This window comes from Macaca nemestrina, chromosome 5 (assembly GCF_043159975.1).
Source record: "Macaca nemestrina isolate mMacNem1 chromosome 5, mMacNem.hap1, whole genome shotgun sequence".
Classification (NCBI taxonomy): domain Eukaryota; kingdom Metazoa; phylum Chordata; class Mammalia; order Primates; family Cercopithecidae; genus Macaca; species Macaca nemestrina.
Window position 1 is genome coordinate 128,385,689 of NC_092129.1, and position 16,385 is coordinate 128,402,073.

General features: G+C 34.2%; 1 protein-coding gene across 1 annotated transcript in view; it reads right to left on the reverse strand.

The window, feature by feature from the left end:
• Window positions 1–2,702: 2,702 nt before the first annotated feature.
• LOC105490829 (tubulointerstitial nephritis antigen) overlaps window positions 2,703–16,385 on the reverse strand; it is a 90,515-nt gene continuing 76,832 nt past the window's right edge. Inside the window, 2 exon segments of the mRNA XM_011756769.3 lie at window positions 2,703–3,355; window positions 12,357–12,402. Coding sequence (XP_011755071.2) covers window positions 3,221–3,355; window positions 12,357–12,402 — 181 coding nt within the window. The 3' untranslated portion in view covers window positions 2,703–3,220.

Here is a 16,385-nt window from a genome sequence, read left to right on the forward strand (position 1 = left end):
ATGCGTAATAGCAAGCATTATAGTACTTAAGACATATGCATTAACTAAGGGGCCAAGTCCATAAACTATTATTTATAAAGCAACTTTTGATAGAATATTCTTTTTTGTAATCTTTAATTTCCAATATCTACATGAGATGAGTCAAAAATTCATTTTCTACATTTACCCTTTACTTTATACCTCACCCTTATCCTATTTTCCCGTGTATCTGGTAAAGGGTTGGGGTTGACCCTGACAGCTCAGTTTTAGAACCTCTGATACCAGTTGCCTTTCAGCTGAGTCAGCCAATGAGAAGTATTGATGAGCATTTGGACGGCATGAGAGAGGGGGAGGCCACAACGTTTCTCCAACTTCCTCTCTGCTTCAGATGGCAAATTTGGCAGCGCCATGTCTTTTCATGGCTCCAGTTTCCATCAGTCATGCTTATAGCTACTGGTGGGATAACACCAGCCCCTAGATTCCAGTTACAGACCTTTGAATTTGCTTTGTCCCTCAGTCTAGAGGTGATGGCAGCTTTCTACTGTTGCTCAGCTCTGGGTTGGCTCACCATTCCCCATTGCCCCCCAGATTCCCCACTGCCTAGGTAAGCAATTTCTTTCACTACATTCCTTCTGTTCAAAACACTTACAGAAGTTTCCTTTCTAATGATTGAACCCCAACTAATAAACTTCATTGCATTTTATGTATTTTTAAGATAATTTTTGATTATTCATTTTAAAAAAACTGGGGAAGCTTATTTGTTATTTAGAATAAAATGAGATCATACAAACGTCATGAAATAGAGGAGGCCATACACCCTTATCTTCAAGGTTTTTCATACTTCAGTTTGTGGGAGGAAAACATCTGGGCATCAGTTAAATTAATTCTGCAAATGTTTACTCAATCCCTAGGGTGGGGCAAGGAATATACTAATCATTAGTTTCTGAAAGTTGACTTGGAGCCCTTGAATAATAGTAAAACTAAACAAGCTCTTTAAAGTTGTAAAAATGATAACACTATTCAAGGGAAGACACTGATTCAACAAACCTCAATAATAATATTTTCCCTATTCCATTGATATACTTCCGTCCCAACTAGTTTCTATATCTTCTTTAGGTCTGTAATTGCTAGATGAACACACTGTGTGCTTTCCTATGGGTCTTACTAATGTGGTATTTTCTTTTTCTTTTTTCTTTCCCTTTGGATTTAATTTCCTCACCATTTGGTGTCATTAGAAAGTTAGGACTTTTTGAAACAGCAGAACCTAAGCTCACAAACCACAAAGTGAAAAATTAATTCCAATATCTATCATCCATTTGTACAACAAAGGTGAAAGGGCACCAACGTAATCCCTTGTTTTTTATAGGCATGTTAGTCATCTGGCATTTTAGTGCATTAGAATTTATTATCTCAGCAGTCTTCAGCATTAAAAGCGTTTTAAAAGTATTTTAACATCCACTATAGACACTGTTGGTGCCCTGCCCACATTACCTCACCTGTACCATTTCAGTGGACATCAAACTACCAGAACCTGCCTTTCTTTGCTTGTGAGTTTTTTCTGATACTGGAACCTGTTATTCCCCTTCTTTTGCCAGACTAGAAAGAACAAGGAATCCATGGACCCCAGGAACAGTCCTCAACCAAAGAACACTTCTTTCCTCAGGTGTTATGGATCTCAAGAATGTAGAAAGAGTCCTCAGTGGGATAAGAACTAGGTCAATATACCCTTTACTGTCCACCATCACTAGCCCATATCATTCCTCACTGCCTTCTCAGTGTTCTCTCCATGGCCTAAACAAATTGTTCATGCTCAAAACTTTGTCTTATGGGCTGCTTCTAGAGGACCCCAAACAGAGAAAAAAACAAATTATTTCTCAACTCTTTGGGGAAATGTCAGCCAATCCCAACAAGGTGACTCACCCTCATGCATATTTTCTAGGGGAGAACCAAGTGACTAAATGCTGCTTCTGATAAAGCTACAGTGATTAATGAAGAAGTCAACAATTGCAACAACACTTCACCTTTCTGTGCTCCGTTACCTCACATTTTCATCATGTCTATCTTCTCTAATCAGGGTATCTTTGGACACAATAACAGAACAAATATTCCAATGATCAAAATTAAGATGATAGTGACCAGAAATTCAGGCCATGGAGAGCCCACCATTGTAATTATAAACAATTGTGTTCACTTACTGATCAGCTTTGCTTCTGCGTTTATTAGTTTTCCATTTAAGATGTCAGTGAGTTATTAAAAGATTATCTCCTTTCTCAACCATTGCTATGATGCTATTTTTGTTCCTCTGACTATACAGAACTAAAAATTACATGCAAATGAGTGCCAATTTAGCTTACTTTTTAGAATTTCAAGCAGTGAATTGTGATAAAAGTGTATTTATGATAAAAGTGTATATACATTTTTTCTGAATCATGGCATCATGTTGCTGTTTTGGGGTGGTAAATCTTTTGTTATCTTTCCAAATACTGTTTTGCAGCTGATATTAATAGACTTTACATAAAATATTCCAACTTCCAAAAACAGGGCTGTGTGTATGTCAGAACTGTACTTCTATTGTTAGCCTGCAAGCTTTCCATTACTTAACATCTCCACCTCACAGGCCATTGCAGAGTACAGCAGAGAGTAGTTATTTCCTGTGGAGAGTTGCTTTTCATTTTGTGAATACATTACAAGGTAGGTTTAGGCAAATGAGAGGAAACAAAATGTTAAGTTATTGAGATAAACAACTTATAATCTATTTCCACTGCTTAAGCAAAACATAAGCAAGGCTTGAACTAAGAAAGTGTTATTTGGATGAAAAGAAAGTTATAAAGATGGCAAATTGCTGAAATTCTAATTTGCTTTTTGTTGTCTAAGATCCTCATTGATCAAAGAGAGAAACCACACCATTTCTACAAATGAGTGCTAAAAACTGTTAAGACAGATGCCATCACACTGTTTGTGAACAACTAAAGGCAAAAGGGACACCCTCATGACAGAAAAATGAGGCAACCTGGGAACTTTAAAGGCACTTAGGCACTCTGCTGTCCTTTATTGGTGTTTTTTATGCTCAGTAATATGAAGGAAGCAGAAGCATAGACCAGGGGGGAAAATAAGAAAATAGATAGATTATGTTAACACGGTGAAGAGACAAAGATTCCATTGTCACCAAGAATGTCATATTGCTAAACTTCAATTTAGGGGGTTACTTAAAGGCATGGCCTTATGGAAATTTAATGATACGTTATGGTTCATCAGAACTTGTCATTTGGCCCCAAGCTGCAATAATCAACTTTTCAATGTCAGACTCATTTACTCCTCGAAGAATTCTGAAATAGCCATTCTCTCCCCATGACTTTCCCCAGGAATTGGCAGCAATCTGCAGAAAAGCAAACAAAAAAAGTTGAGAAACATACTTAGGTATTAAAAAAAAAAAGCCATTGGAAACCCATTTGTAACTTTAAATGTCTTTGATTTACCATAGACTATAATTATCAAGAACCTACCTACTTTTAAATAAAGGTTGTATTATGTGTCAGTTACACTAATATGCAGGCACGTTGGCAATAGCCAGAATTGATATGACTCTTCTGAGTTTCCCAGAGTACTAAGGTAACATATGCATGAGCTTTTGAAATGCCACATCAGAAGATGTCATGCAAGCTGCAGTTATAGAGTGTCTACTATGTGAACAACAGCCTGTGCTAGGTGCTGGAAGACCAAAGACAAATAACACATTAACTTATGTTCAGAAAGTTTCTAATCTAATGAAGAATGACCAACATAAGGCAAGTGCTAAGATAGAAATAGGTACAGCGTATTTTTGAGGTCAGACAAAGGGCATCTCATTTACTTGGATGGTTCAGGGAAGACATTGTTGTAGCAGTGTCACATGGGATGCATATTAAAGCCTGAAAATAAATTCACCAGATATAAAAGGAGGAAGGGAGATTCAAGTAAAGGGAAACAGTAAAATCATAAACACCAAAGCATGAAATAGCATGAAGTAGTGAAATGAAGCAATAAAATTGTTATAATTAGATCATGAGACAGAAGCAGAATGGTAGGTTATGAGGCTGGAAGGGGAGGAAAGTACATCCATAATGAGACAATAATAGGAAAGATGATGACAAGCCATTGAGTTGATTCCAGCAGGAAAGAAAGGTGGGCAAATTCATGCTGTGATTAGATTATCCTATATGATATGAAGTGGATAGATTTAGGAGGGTAGAGACAAGAGGCAGAGTGACTAGCTAGTAGACTCCTGTAATAATTCAACTGGATAAGGGAAAATAAAATAATTGAGAAATCTTCAAAAAGTAAAATCAACAGGAATTAGATTTGTTTTTAAATTCCTCTTTCTAAAATGCAGAATGGTTGGATGGTTGCAGTAAGTCCAAAATGACTCCTGGTTTAAAAGCTTGAATGAATAAGTGTGTGATGGAGCTAAAATATCAATGGAGTACATGGAAAATATCATGAAGGCCAAAGGACACACAGAAGGGAGTTAGTTCCACAACTAAATGCAGCAGAAAAGCCCAGTAAATTAGCGGCTTCATCTCAACAGCTCTCACATTCACTTCCCATTTACCTTACACTGGGACTAAGAAAATATTCTCAAGGCATAAGGTGTCGAATTGAGCTTTCACTGTTTTCTACAATGTAAGAGAGGGGCAGATTGACTCAGCATCAGAAATTGTCATGACATCAACCTTAAGAAATAGTCAATTTTTATCAGCATTTCTTTTTAAGATTTGGCTCTTTGCCTCCTTAATCAACCCTGACAGTTTAAAGGAGCACTCTCAAAACTATGTCTAAAATTATAAATTCAATTTATTATTTCAAAGATGAAATGGACTTTGAATAGCTGAGACAGAAACAGCATCAATGTGCGTGAGAGTTCTAGCACCAGTGAAATACACTAAATGCCAATTTTCATATTTTTTAGTCAGTTCATTTATCTATATCTATATATCAAATAAAATTAGTCACAACCTAACAAATGGCTAGGAATAGTAATATTTGCAAATTCTTGCAAATATGATATATAACACCATACCCATTCTCATTGGAATGTCTGAAGATTATTACTATCCAAAATTTCATAATTACATTCTTGGTAAATACGGGAAAGGTATATAAAGATTGTATAAGCAAATATGAATTTATGTGCTAATGAGAGCCAACCATAGGTTTGCATCTTCCTACTCTCATTTCTTCTATTTCAGCATTTATTTTGTTTGTTTCTTCCAAATGCCTACATTTGTTTGTATTTCATTATAAAGGAAATGATTGCAATGCAGGGAAGAAAATTTCTAAAGATTTAACTTTTTATCTTTTGTATTGACATACATGACACAGTCACATGTGTAAAGTGTATTAATCTTAAGTATACAATTTAGTAAATTTATACATGTGTTGATGAAGTGTATGTTCATGTAGTCTCCACTTAGATTAAGATATTAACCATTTATAGCACCCCAGAAGGTCCACCATGTTGCCTTCCTGTCAACATCCATCCACCCTCCCCTCCCCATCAGCTTTTCCTATAATTGATCTTTACAACAATGGAATAATGCAAAATATATTGAGGTTGACTTTTTTAGCTCAAAATAATGTTTCTGGGATTCATCTATGTTTGGCATATGTAAGAAATTAATTCATCTTATTACTGTTTATTTTCATTGTGTGATTATACCACAGTTTATTCACTCTCCTGGTGATAAACATGATGAACATAAGTAGCTGCTCCATTTACACATGTATCAGTAGTGTAAGATTCTATTTATTCCAAATCTTCATCTATGCTGGATATTATCAATCCTTTTAATTTTAGCTCACTTAGTGTATATGAAGTGATATTTCATTGTGGTCTTAATTTGCATTTCCTTGATAATTAGTAACATTGACCACCTTTTCACATGGCTGTTCAGGCCATTTGGATATCCCCTTTTTCTGAAGTTTCTGTTTAAGAGTTTTGTTTTATTGAGTTACCTTGGTCTTCCTATATATTTGTAAGAATGTCTATGTATTATATATGTGAGGACTTGTCAGATACCTTTCCAGACACATAGTTATAGATACATTTTTCTTTTTCTTTTAATACTGTCTTTTAAATAGTTGTTCTTATTTTAATGTAGTCTGATAATTCATTCTTAAAAAGTTGATTTTGTGCCCGATTTAAGAAAGAGTTTTCTAATAGATATCACTGTCTTTTAAATAGTTGTTCTTATTTTAATGTAGTCTGATAATTTATTCTTAAAAAGTTGACTTTGTGCCCGATTTAAGAAAGCGTTTTCTAATGGATATCACAAAACGTATTTGTCTATGTTTTCTTTGAGAAACTGTATTATTTTGCAATGACATTTAGGTCTCTGCTCCATCTCAAATTGTTTTTGTCTGTATTTAGTAACAAAGGGATCTAGGGTTTTGTTTTGTTTTGTTTTGTTTTCATATGTATATAAAGTTTCTGTGACCTATGCATTGGTAAACCATGGCTCCTGAACCAAATATGGCCCACGGAGCCCCTTAAAAGCAGATTTAGAAGTCAGAAATTTTGTTTTCCCTAATGGTCTTGAAGATGTAAGGTACTCTGTTGAGAGAGGATCTGTAAAACTCTGTGTGAGGGAGCCACATGGATGGAATTTCAGGCATCGTCTAAGATCTGAGAATATCCTCAGTCAGCAAGAAAACGGGGACTTGGACCTACAACCAAAAAAACAAGTCTACCAACAACCACGTGAGCCTAGAAGAGGGTCGTAAGCTCCAGAAAGGAACACAACTCAGACAACACTTTGATGGCATCCTTGTGAGATCATGAGCAGAGGATCCAGCTGGGTTCGCTAGATTTCTGACCCACAGAAACACTGCGATAATAAATGTATGTTGTTTCAATCTGCTAAATCTGTGATAGTTTGTTACACATTAATAGAACAGTTAAGTGCTGAATTTTATCAATGCATTTTCTGCACCAATTAAGATATTCAAGCCGGGTTCGGTGGCTCACGTCTGTAATCCCAGCACTTTGGGAGGCAGAGGTGGGTGGATCACCGGAAGTCAGGAGTTTAAGACCAGCCTGGACAACGTGGTGAAATCAGTCTCTACCAAAAATACAAAAATTAGCCAGGTGTGGTGGCAGGTGTCTGTATTCCCAGCCACTCGGGAGGCTGAGGTAGGGAGAACTGCTTGAACCCGGGAGGCAGAGGATGCAGTAAGCCGAGATCACGCCACTGCACTCCAGCCTGGGCAACAGAGGGAGCTCCGTCTAAAAAAAAAAAAAAAAAAAAAAAAAAGGATATTCATGTGTTTTTTTCTCCTTAACTCTCATAATTTGATGAACTATATTGGTTGATTTTAGTACTTGAAACCAACCTTGCATTCCTAATGTAAGTTTCACTTATGGAGTGTTATCCCTTTTATATATTTCTTAATTGTAATATTTTGTTTGGAATTTTATGCTCATGAGAGATATTAGCCTATAATTTTTCTTTTTTGTCTCGTCTCAAACAAGTTTTGGTATTGGTGTTACTGCTTCATAAAATGAGTTTGGAAGTAACTGTTCCTTAATTCCTATTACCTGAAAGGATTTGTTGTAAAATTCGTTTCATTTATTCCTTAAATGTTTGGAAAAATTCACCAGTGAAGCCTTTTGAGCCTGAGTTCCTCTGTGAGAATAATTTAAATAGGTTCAATTATTTTTCAAATTGCTCCATAACTGTTTAGGATATTTTCATACTGTGTGGGTTTTTGATAAGTTTTGTTTTCTGATAAATTTATCAATTTCATCTATATTTTCAATTATAATGGTATAACTTTTTAATAATATCCTCTTATTACCTACTTAATATCTATTGAATCTGCAGCAACGTTCTCTTTTTTCATTTCTATAGTAATTTGTCTCTCCTCGTTTCTTTTTCGGTCTTCCTAGACATTTAATCTTTCTTTGCAAAGAATCAACTCTTTGTTTTGTTGATTTTCATATATTATAATATGTCTGTTTTCTTTTACTTTTTTTTTTTTTGCTCTTCTGTTTATTATTTCTTTCATTTTATCTTTGGTTTAAATTTTTCAGCTTATTGAATTATTCTTTTCAACATTTTAAAAAATACGTGCATCAATTTCAACCTTTCTTCTTTTTCAATGCATGCATTTACTATTACATTCAGTGCCGCTTTACCTAATAACAAAAGTTTCATTGTAGTATATTCTGTACAATTTCAATTATTTAAATTTATTGAATGTGCACTATGGACCAGTATGTGGTCAATATTGGCAAATAATTTCATGTGTACTTAAAAAGAATGTATATTCATGAATATTTATATGTAATAATCTATGAATTTCAATGACATAAAGCTGGCTAATAGTTTTTTTCAATCTTTCATACCTTTACTTATTTTTAGCTGCTATTTCTATGAGATACTGAGACATGTTTAAATATTTGCCTACTTTTTTTCTGTAACTTTTGGTGTATGTTTTTTTGAAACTGTGTTATTTGAGCTTCTGTTTGTCTAAAAATGTCTTAATTTTGTATTTATTTTGAAGAAAAATGTCACCATGCATAAAATTCCATGTTGGCACGTTATCTTCATCATCATTATCAATATTATTGTTTTATCCAGCACTTTAACAATGCCATTTTGTAGTCTTCTACTTTCCTTTTATATTGTTGTTGTTGAAATGCCAGCTGTCAGTCAGTGCTGCTTTTTTTGAGAGTAATGTGTCATTTTAAATAGTGCCTGTTTTTAAATTTATGTTTTTTTTATCTTCAGCTGTTTGATCATGAAATGTTTGAGTGTGATTTTCTTGCCATGTTTGCATTCATGAATTCAGGAACTCATTTTTTATTATAATTTCAGTTCTGGGATACATGTGCAGAACGTACAAGTTTGTTACATAGGTATACACGTGCCACGGTGGTTGGCTGCACCCATCGACCGTCATCTACATTAGGTATTTCTCCTAATGCTATCCCTCTCCTAGTCCCCCACCCCCGAACAGACCTCAGTGTGTGATATTCCCCTCCCTGTGTCCATGTGTTCTCATTGTTCAACTCTCACTTATGAGTGAGAACATGCAGTGTTTGTTTTTCTGTTCCTGTGTTAGTTTGCTGAGAATGATGGTTTCCAGCTTCATTCATGTCCCTGCCAAGTACATAAACTCATTTTTTTTTTATGGCTGCATAGTATTCTATAGTACATATGTGCCACATTTTCTTTATCCAGTCTATCATTGATGAGCATATGGATTGGTTCCAAGTGTTCGCTATTGTGGACAGTGCTGCAATAAACCTGTGTGTGCATGTGTCTTTATAGTGAAATGATTTATAATCCTTTGGGTGTATACCCAGTAATGAGATTGCTGGGTCAAATGTTATTTCTGGTTCTAGGTTCTTGAGGAATTGCCACACTCTTTCACAATGGTTGAACTAATTATAGATTGAAATTCTCCATCTAGATTTTTCTTAATTTTTTAAAATAATGGTTATTTTAAAGCCTGCATCTAAAGTATCATCTATTGCTTCTATTGATAATATTTTTCCCTTGGTTGCTGGTCACATCTTTGTGCTTCACTTGTCTCATTTAACTCAAACAAATCATAGCATGCCTATTACAAACCCAGTCCTCACTTTATGCCCAAACCTACCAAACACTCCTAGGCCAAAAAATTTTCTCCAGATTTAGCACTCTCATTTTTTTAAAAACAAAATTTTGGAAAAATCTTGATATTTTCTACTTATGTAGTAGAATCTGTGGCTTGCTGCTATGTATTATATTTTACTTAGTAGTGAAAGACATCCAATATTTTTATTATAAAAATAGATTTATGTCATAGGACTATTTGTAAATACTTTGAAACATCCATATATAATTGTGAAGAAATAAAACTTTCCTAGATTTCTCAGTGCTCTTGAATAAAGTTTCTGCTTCCCTGACCCACAAAACATTGTATATAATATAAAGATAGGGAATGTTTTCTTTCACTTCTCCTAAAAATATTCTACTCTTCTCATACCTTGAGAATTAGATATGTAGCCGTTCATTTAGTTTAATGATCTGATCTGAAGGGATAACAAAACTTCTCTTATCTCTTCTAGAGGTTCAAAGAGAGCAGAGACAAGGTCCTAAAGTAAGTTCTAAGGTGGCAGAAGTATGGGGATGTTATCTCCTTCGGTATTTACATCTCAAAAGATATGCAGCCCATCATCTGGAGACTTTATCTGCTGTTAATCTGGCCCTTGGAAAGAAATGTTTATGTTCCTAAAGTTTATAGTGAGAACATAGGATCCTCTTCAACTCATCATAATGGAATGAAAGATTTTTCCTTCCTGTTGGGAAAGGAGGAATCTGCTTGTCTCTCTCCTGTAAACAAATGGAGAAAATCTATTGTTCCTTGTCCCTCATTTATGAGATATAAACTGCTACCTGTGTAGACAAATTTTATTGACTCTTATCACATCACTGTAGGACTAAGGTGTGGGGGATGCATGCTGCTATATTACTCTGGTTGTCGATCTAGTTATGAGTATCTGTTAAGAACTCTTTACTTCTGACCCAGGTGTTATATCTCTAGCTACGTCTATATCTATAACTATATCTATATCATCTATATCTGTGGGATAATATCTCAGACCTTTCACAATTCTTTACAAAACGGTACAACAGTACTTAAATATTTCATATTTTAATTAAACCACTAGTATGTTTTATAAAAAATAAAATTATTTTAATTACTTGATTAGTTTTTCCTGAATGCATAAAGTTATTCATTTGCTCATTCAGTGAGTATTGTTTATATTCTCACTATGTACCAATCACAATACTTTACCCTTGACATACATTGGTAAATAAGTCAAATATGATCCGGACTCATGAGGAGAACACAGTTTAGTAGAGAAAAAGCTTCAATTAATGTGCAAAATATTATAAATTTTAGTCTGATTATTGTATTTCTACTGCTCACATTCAACAGTTTATCAAACAAATCATAGCAGAAAGAAATCTTACCCCTAGCCCCATGAAATAAAATTTTCTTTGAAGATGTTTGATAAGTAGTAAATTCAGAATTGACAGTAAGTACAGCAATGTACTTAAAAGGGATAGTGTGCATGTATGTGTTAAATATATGAAAATGAGTGAGTACATAATCATACTTAGTGAGTGTGTGTGTGTGTACACATGTACACTACCTAGAGGTATGGCTCTAGGGTGGGAATGATCAGGTTGAGGATGAAAGGGTCATAAAATGTTTTCCTCTGCACATTCATTCATATTCACTCAGCAAATGGCCATCAAGTGCTATATGCTAAGAACTGTTGTGAGTTAAATACATTAATCAAAGAACTTGGTTTTGTCTCTAAATATTACATTGTTATGAGATTAAATAACTGTTCAAATTTATTTAATAAAAATCCTATGCAGCAACTTAATAATAGGTATTCAAATAACATATCCTAGTATATAACTTATTTATTTTAACTATTGGACATTAATGTTGATTGTTGGCTACTCATTATTTTATTTTAATGAGAAAAATTAATTTTTAAAAGCTCAGTTTAACTATAAAGAAGAACCCTTCTACTTAAAAGCATAATACCTCCATATATCAACAACACAAATATAAGGTATGAACACACAATTGGGTGATTGAATTCTGTGAGTGCCTTATGAAAAAATATACCAAGAGTCATTCTGATGAGTACAAGTTCTAGCACCTAGTGTTTTGTAAGCCAAAATATGCCCTCTAGTGTGTACATTTAAATTTAAATTCCATGGTAAGCATTACCATCTAGACTTTATTCTATCTGTATAAAAAGGTACATAATATTAGGACTTTGGACAATTGACCAACTTGTTGTAATAAACCGAATATTTGATATAATATGTTCCAATCTTCTTCAAATAGTTTCTTGCCTGAAACTTTGTTATTTTGAGACTGGATATTGGTTTTTTCTGAGTAAAGACACATGTGTATGTTATAATTGGCAAAAAGAAAAAAAAAAAGCCTTAACCTATAGGATATATATACTAACATAACAAAAGCATCAAGTTCCTTGCCATATAAATATATATGAGGGAAGTTTAATCAATACTTTAAGTTTAATGTAGAAGATAATAGAACAAAAAGTTACCCTGTTGATTCTCAACTTGAAGAAAAATAAACACTGATTTTTCTTTTACAATTTGAAATACTAGGAGTTGAGGAAAACTATAAATACAATATAAATGTTTATAATGAGTTTTGTGCTGGTGAAAACACTGATGTTATCAACACTATTACACAACTGAGGATGTGACTAAATAATACAAAGCAGGCAGAGGAACAGAAGATTCAAACATATTCACTTCAGAGCAAGAATTCAACTGGAAAGAGATACATACCCAAAATTTTTCTTTCCTCCCTTGTGCTCCTCTCAGTGTGCCCCATCTACAATTAATAACAATAATAAAGATTGGTATGGTTAAAATGTTTGGTTTGCTTCTTGAGAGAATGCAGATTATTGTCATTCCTACATCTTTTGTGTTTTCTCTCTGTCCCATCCTGTTTCACAATGGAAATATCACTATTGCCCTACAGAAATGTGCTTGTATAGTTTTCTTCTTTACCATAACATTATTTATGTGCACAGAACAGACTCATCTATATATAAATGGCTTGAAATCAAACTCATTGATCACAGGAGAGAAAGACTAAGGCAACTGGGATACAAAATTTTTTTTTAAATTTATTTATTATTATTATACTTTAAGTTAAAAATACTTATCCTCAAAGACTTGGAATTAACTCAAATGCCCATCAATGATAGACTGGATAAAGAAAATGTGACACATATACACAATAGAATACTATGCAGCCATAAAAAAAGATGAGTTCATGTCCTTTGCAGGGACATGGATGAAGCTGGAAACCATCATTCTCAGCAAACTAACACAGGAACAGAAAACCAAACACTACATGTTTTCAGTCATAAGTGAGAATTGAACAACGAGAACACATGGACACAGGGAAGGGACCATCACACATCAGGGTCTGTTCAGGGTTGGGGGCTAGGGGAGGGATATCATTAGGAGAAATACCTAATGTAGATAACTGATTGATGGGTGCAGCAAACCACCGTGGCATGTGTATACCTATGTAACAAACCTGCACGTTCTGCACATGTACCCCAGTACTTAAAGTATAATAATAAAAAAAGAAAAATTAACATTAAATTTAAAAAATAAAAAAGAAGGTACAACCATATTACAGAAGAAATTAAAAGTCATAAAGTGATAAAAATACTTGTCCTCTTTATGTCTAGTCCCTTGAAACTCTACCAAACAATTCTACCACTCTACCTTAAATGGCATAAACTAAACATTTCTAGGACTACTGTTATAAACCATAATGGAAACACAGACACTTTTGTAGAAGATGGAGTTTATGTAAAAATATTTATATATACATATTATTTTATAAAGTGGCTTTGTGCCTAACGTAGAATTTTTGTAAACACATGTGTGCATGAATACAGAAGCTTATATTCCCACTACTGCTCCATTCTGAATATAGCACTTAACAGCTCATAAAAGACCTAAACCTACATGATTTCATTTTTCTTCATGATTAAATCCAGAGAAGTAGGTATTATTAACCTGTTTTATTTACCGAGATAATGGAGACTTGTCCAATATCATACACTGGGAATTGTTGAGCCAAGACTCCAAGTCTCACATTCTTCTTAATACATTATATTGATTTTCTTTTACAGACATATAGGCCCCATTTGCAGTGTGTACTTACTTTCATGTAATTTGGTGAATTATGAGCGCATAATTAATTCTGCCTACATATTACCCCATTAACCTAAACCTAATATTCAAACTTCCAACAGCAGGGTTCCTTTAAGCTAAACTATGGTCTACCATTACAAAACAAACATACCTAGGAGAGATACAAATTTCCATCATGGTCAGTTTGCAGAAGGCTATTTTTAATAGGGTACAGAATAGAATGATGGCATCACAGCATGGAGGTATTGCCTAAAGATGACAAGTTTATGGTAGGGCTCTTGTCACACACACACACACACACACACACACACACGCAAATCATATAATCATATAATGTATTTGGATCCTTTGGCATGAGGGTGAGGGAAGAAAAAGTGATTTGGGGTGTGCAAAAACACTAAAGAATAATTTTGCTTTCTCCTGTTCCTGATAGAGACTAAGAGTGGTATTTGCACTGACTGCCGTCTCATTTTATTCTCTGCTGCATACAAGGGTACAGTGCTCCAAATATTCTGGGTGGTTAACTATGTAAGTTGAAACTGGTTCAATTTCCAAAGACATTTTCCAGTTTTATAATTGCATTTATGTTCTTGTAACTTTTCTTTAAACAGCCATCACCACTGAAAAAACTTTACCATTCCTAAGTGCCCCAAAATATTCAAAGTCCATTACCTTCTTCAAGTAGTAGATCACATCTGATATCTTCAAGCACTCATTTTCTACCCATTTATAAAAGCTGTCATAACAATTTCAGAAAGACTTTACCACTCAATCAAACTTCCTTGTGGGTCGTCTGGTTATCATTTATGTTAGCTATTCATGCAAAATACGAAATCCAAGACTAAATCAGAAGAATCTAAGGGATCATTTAACTCTAAGATTAGAGGCACAGGAGGGACCCAATATCTGAGATCCCACCAGGTATGGTGAGAAGGTAGAGACAGTCCTGCTTAAGCCACCGTGGAGCCTCCTACGAAAGAATTCCCAATCAAGAAGGAAGGATTCAGGCATGATAAGCTGGACTTAGTAACGAAGCCCTGAACAAAACAGACAAGTAGCAATTGAGTATAATTTGTTCTCTCTCCCTTGGGTGTCCAAGTTCAACTACTACACTGGACTCAGCCGAGGTTGGAGATGGGAAAAGGGCAAGTCAGGCTTGTCATTAAAACCTCAAAGAGCTATTTTATAAAAAGTTTGTATATTCTATAAAACATTTTAAGAATACTTAAAAAGAGGATAGAGCAAAGTGATAAAAGTTTCCTTCCTACTTTATAAGATCTTTCAGACTTCTTGAGCTCAGTGCGTTGAGGATGGTGCATGGGAGGAAGAAGAAATAGAAAAGTCATACAAAGGAGAAGAGGAACTTCAGAATGTAGTGTATACTTTTTATTATTTTCGTATTACTGAATAAATGAAAAGTGAAATAAAATCCCTTAATATGGAAACTTTCAAGAAGTACAAACTATTACTTTTACTTTTGTTCAACTGCCATTATTTTTCATTATGTTTCTATATATTTTGTTACAATTTTCCAAACAATAATTTCACTGATGTAAAAGACAACAACAATCCTTGCAAATCTTTCAGCTCTTTAGAGTTGCTCTAACTTTCTTTTCAAGAAACGTGTTTATTATATACAATTTTAAGATGCTCATTTAAAACATCAGTCATTCTAAACCCAGAGAGAATAGCAGCGTTCAGATTGTTATATGCTTTCTCAAAATGGGCAGCCAAACCAATTATCCAAGTCATTGACTAGAGGTGACAGAGGAAAAGGAAAGTAAGGCAACCGAGTCTAATAGTTTCAGAGACTAAGGTGCTGGTATAAAAAAAATTAACAAAAGGTGTTAACCTTTATGAAAAATTCAAATGAAAAGAAAATATTACACATGGAAAATACCACCACAGAAGCTATTGTGCAGTTAGTTCACCTATGTTACAGCCTCTGTGTCAAATGATGAGCAAAGTCCATTCATCACAGGATTTAACATTTGCACTGCAACCTTCAGCTATCTCTTCTCTCCTCTATCTTCTCTAGACAGTTTCTAAGATGGTAATCACATATTTCATAGAGTGATAATAATGGGATCTTGTAAAAAAAAAAAAAGGTTTGTGGGTTGTTCCCCAATGATATTATAGCAAATTCCTATGCTTAAAACATTTATTTAAACTAAAATAAAGGTTAACTAGTGCAAAACAAGAAGGCTACTCATTTTATTCACTTACAGGAAAGAGTTCCCATCTTCTCGAGGGCATTTTTTCCCTAATATATGTATGTTCCTAAATTGTGGTACTATTCCTTTGCTTGCTATTATACCAACAGGTTGAAAATTCTAGAAATATGCATATATTTTCACAAATGTTCTCTTATAAGTCAGTGGCTGTCTCTGAGGATATGAGGATCTTCATTATATTCATATTTGCTCCAAATATAACTATATGTACTCTATTTCCTTTTACATTTACCTCTTCATTTGAAGATTATTTACAAACATTTGTTTAGACAGACCAGAACCTTACTTTACTGAGGTTATTTATTTATTTATTTATTTATTTATTTATTTTTGAGACACAGTCTCACTCTGTTGCCCAGGCTGGAGTGCAGTGGCATGGTATTAGCTCACGGCAACCTCTGCA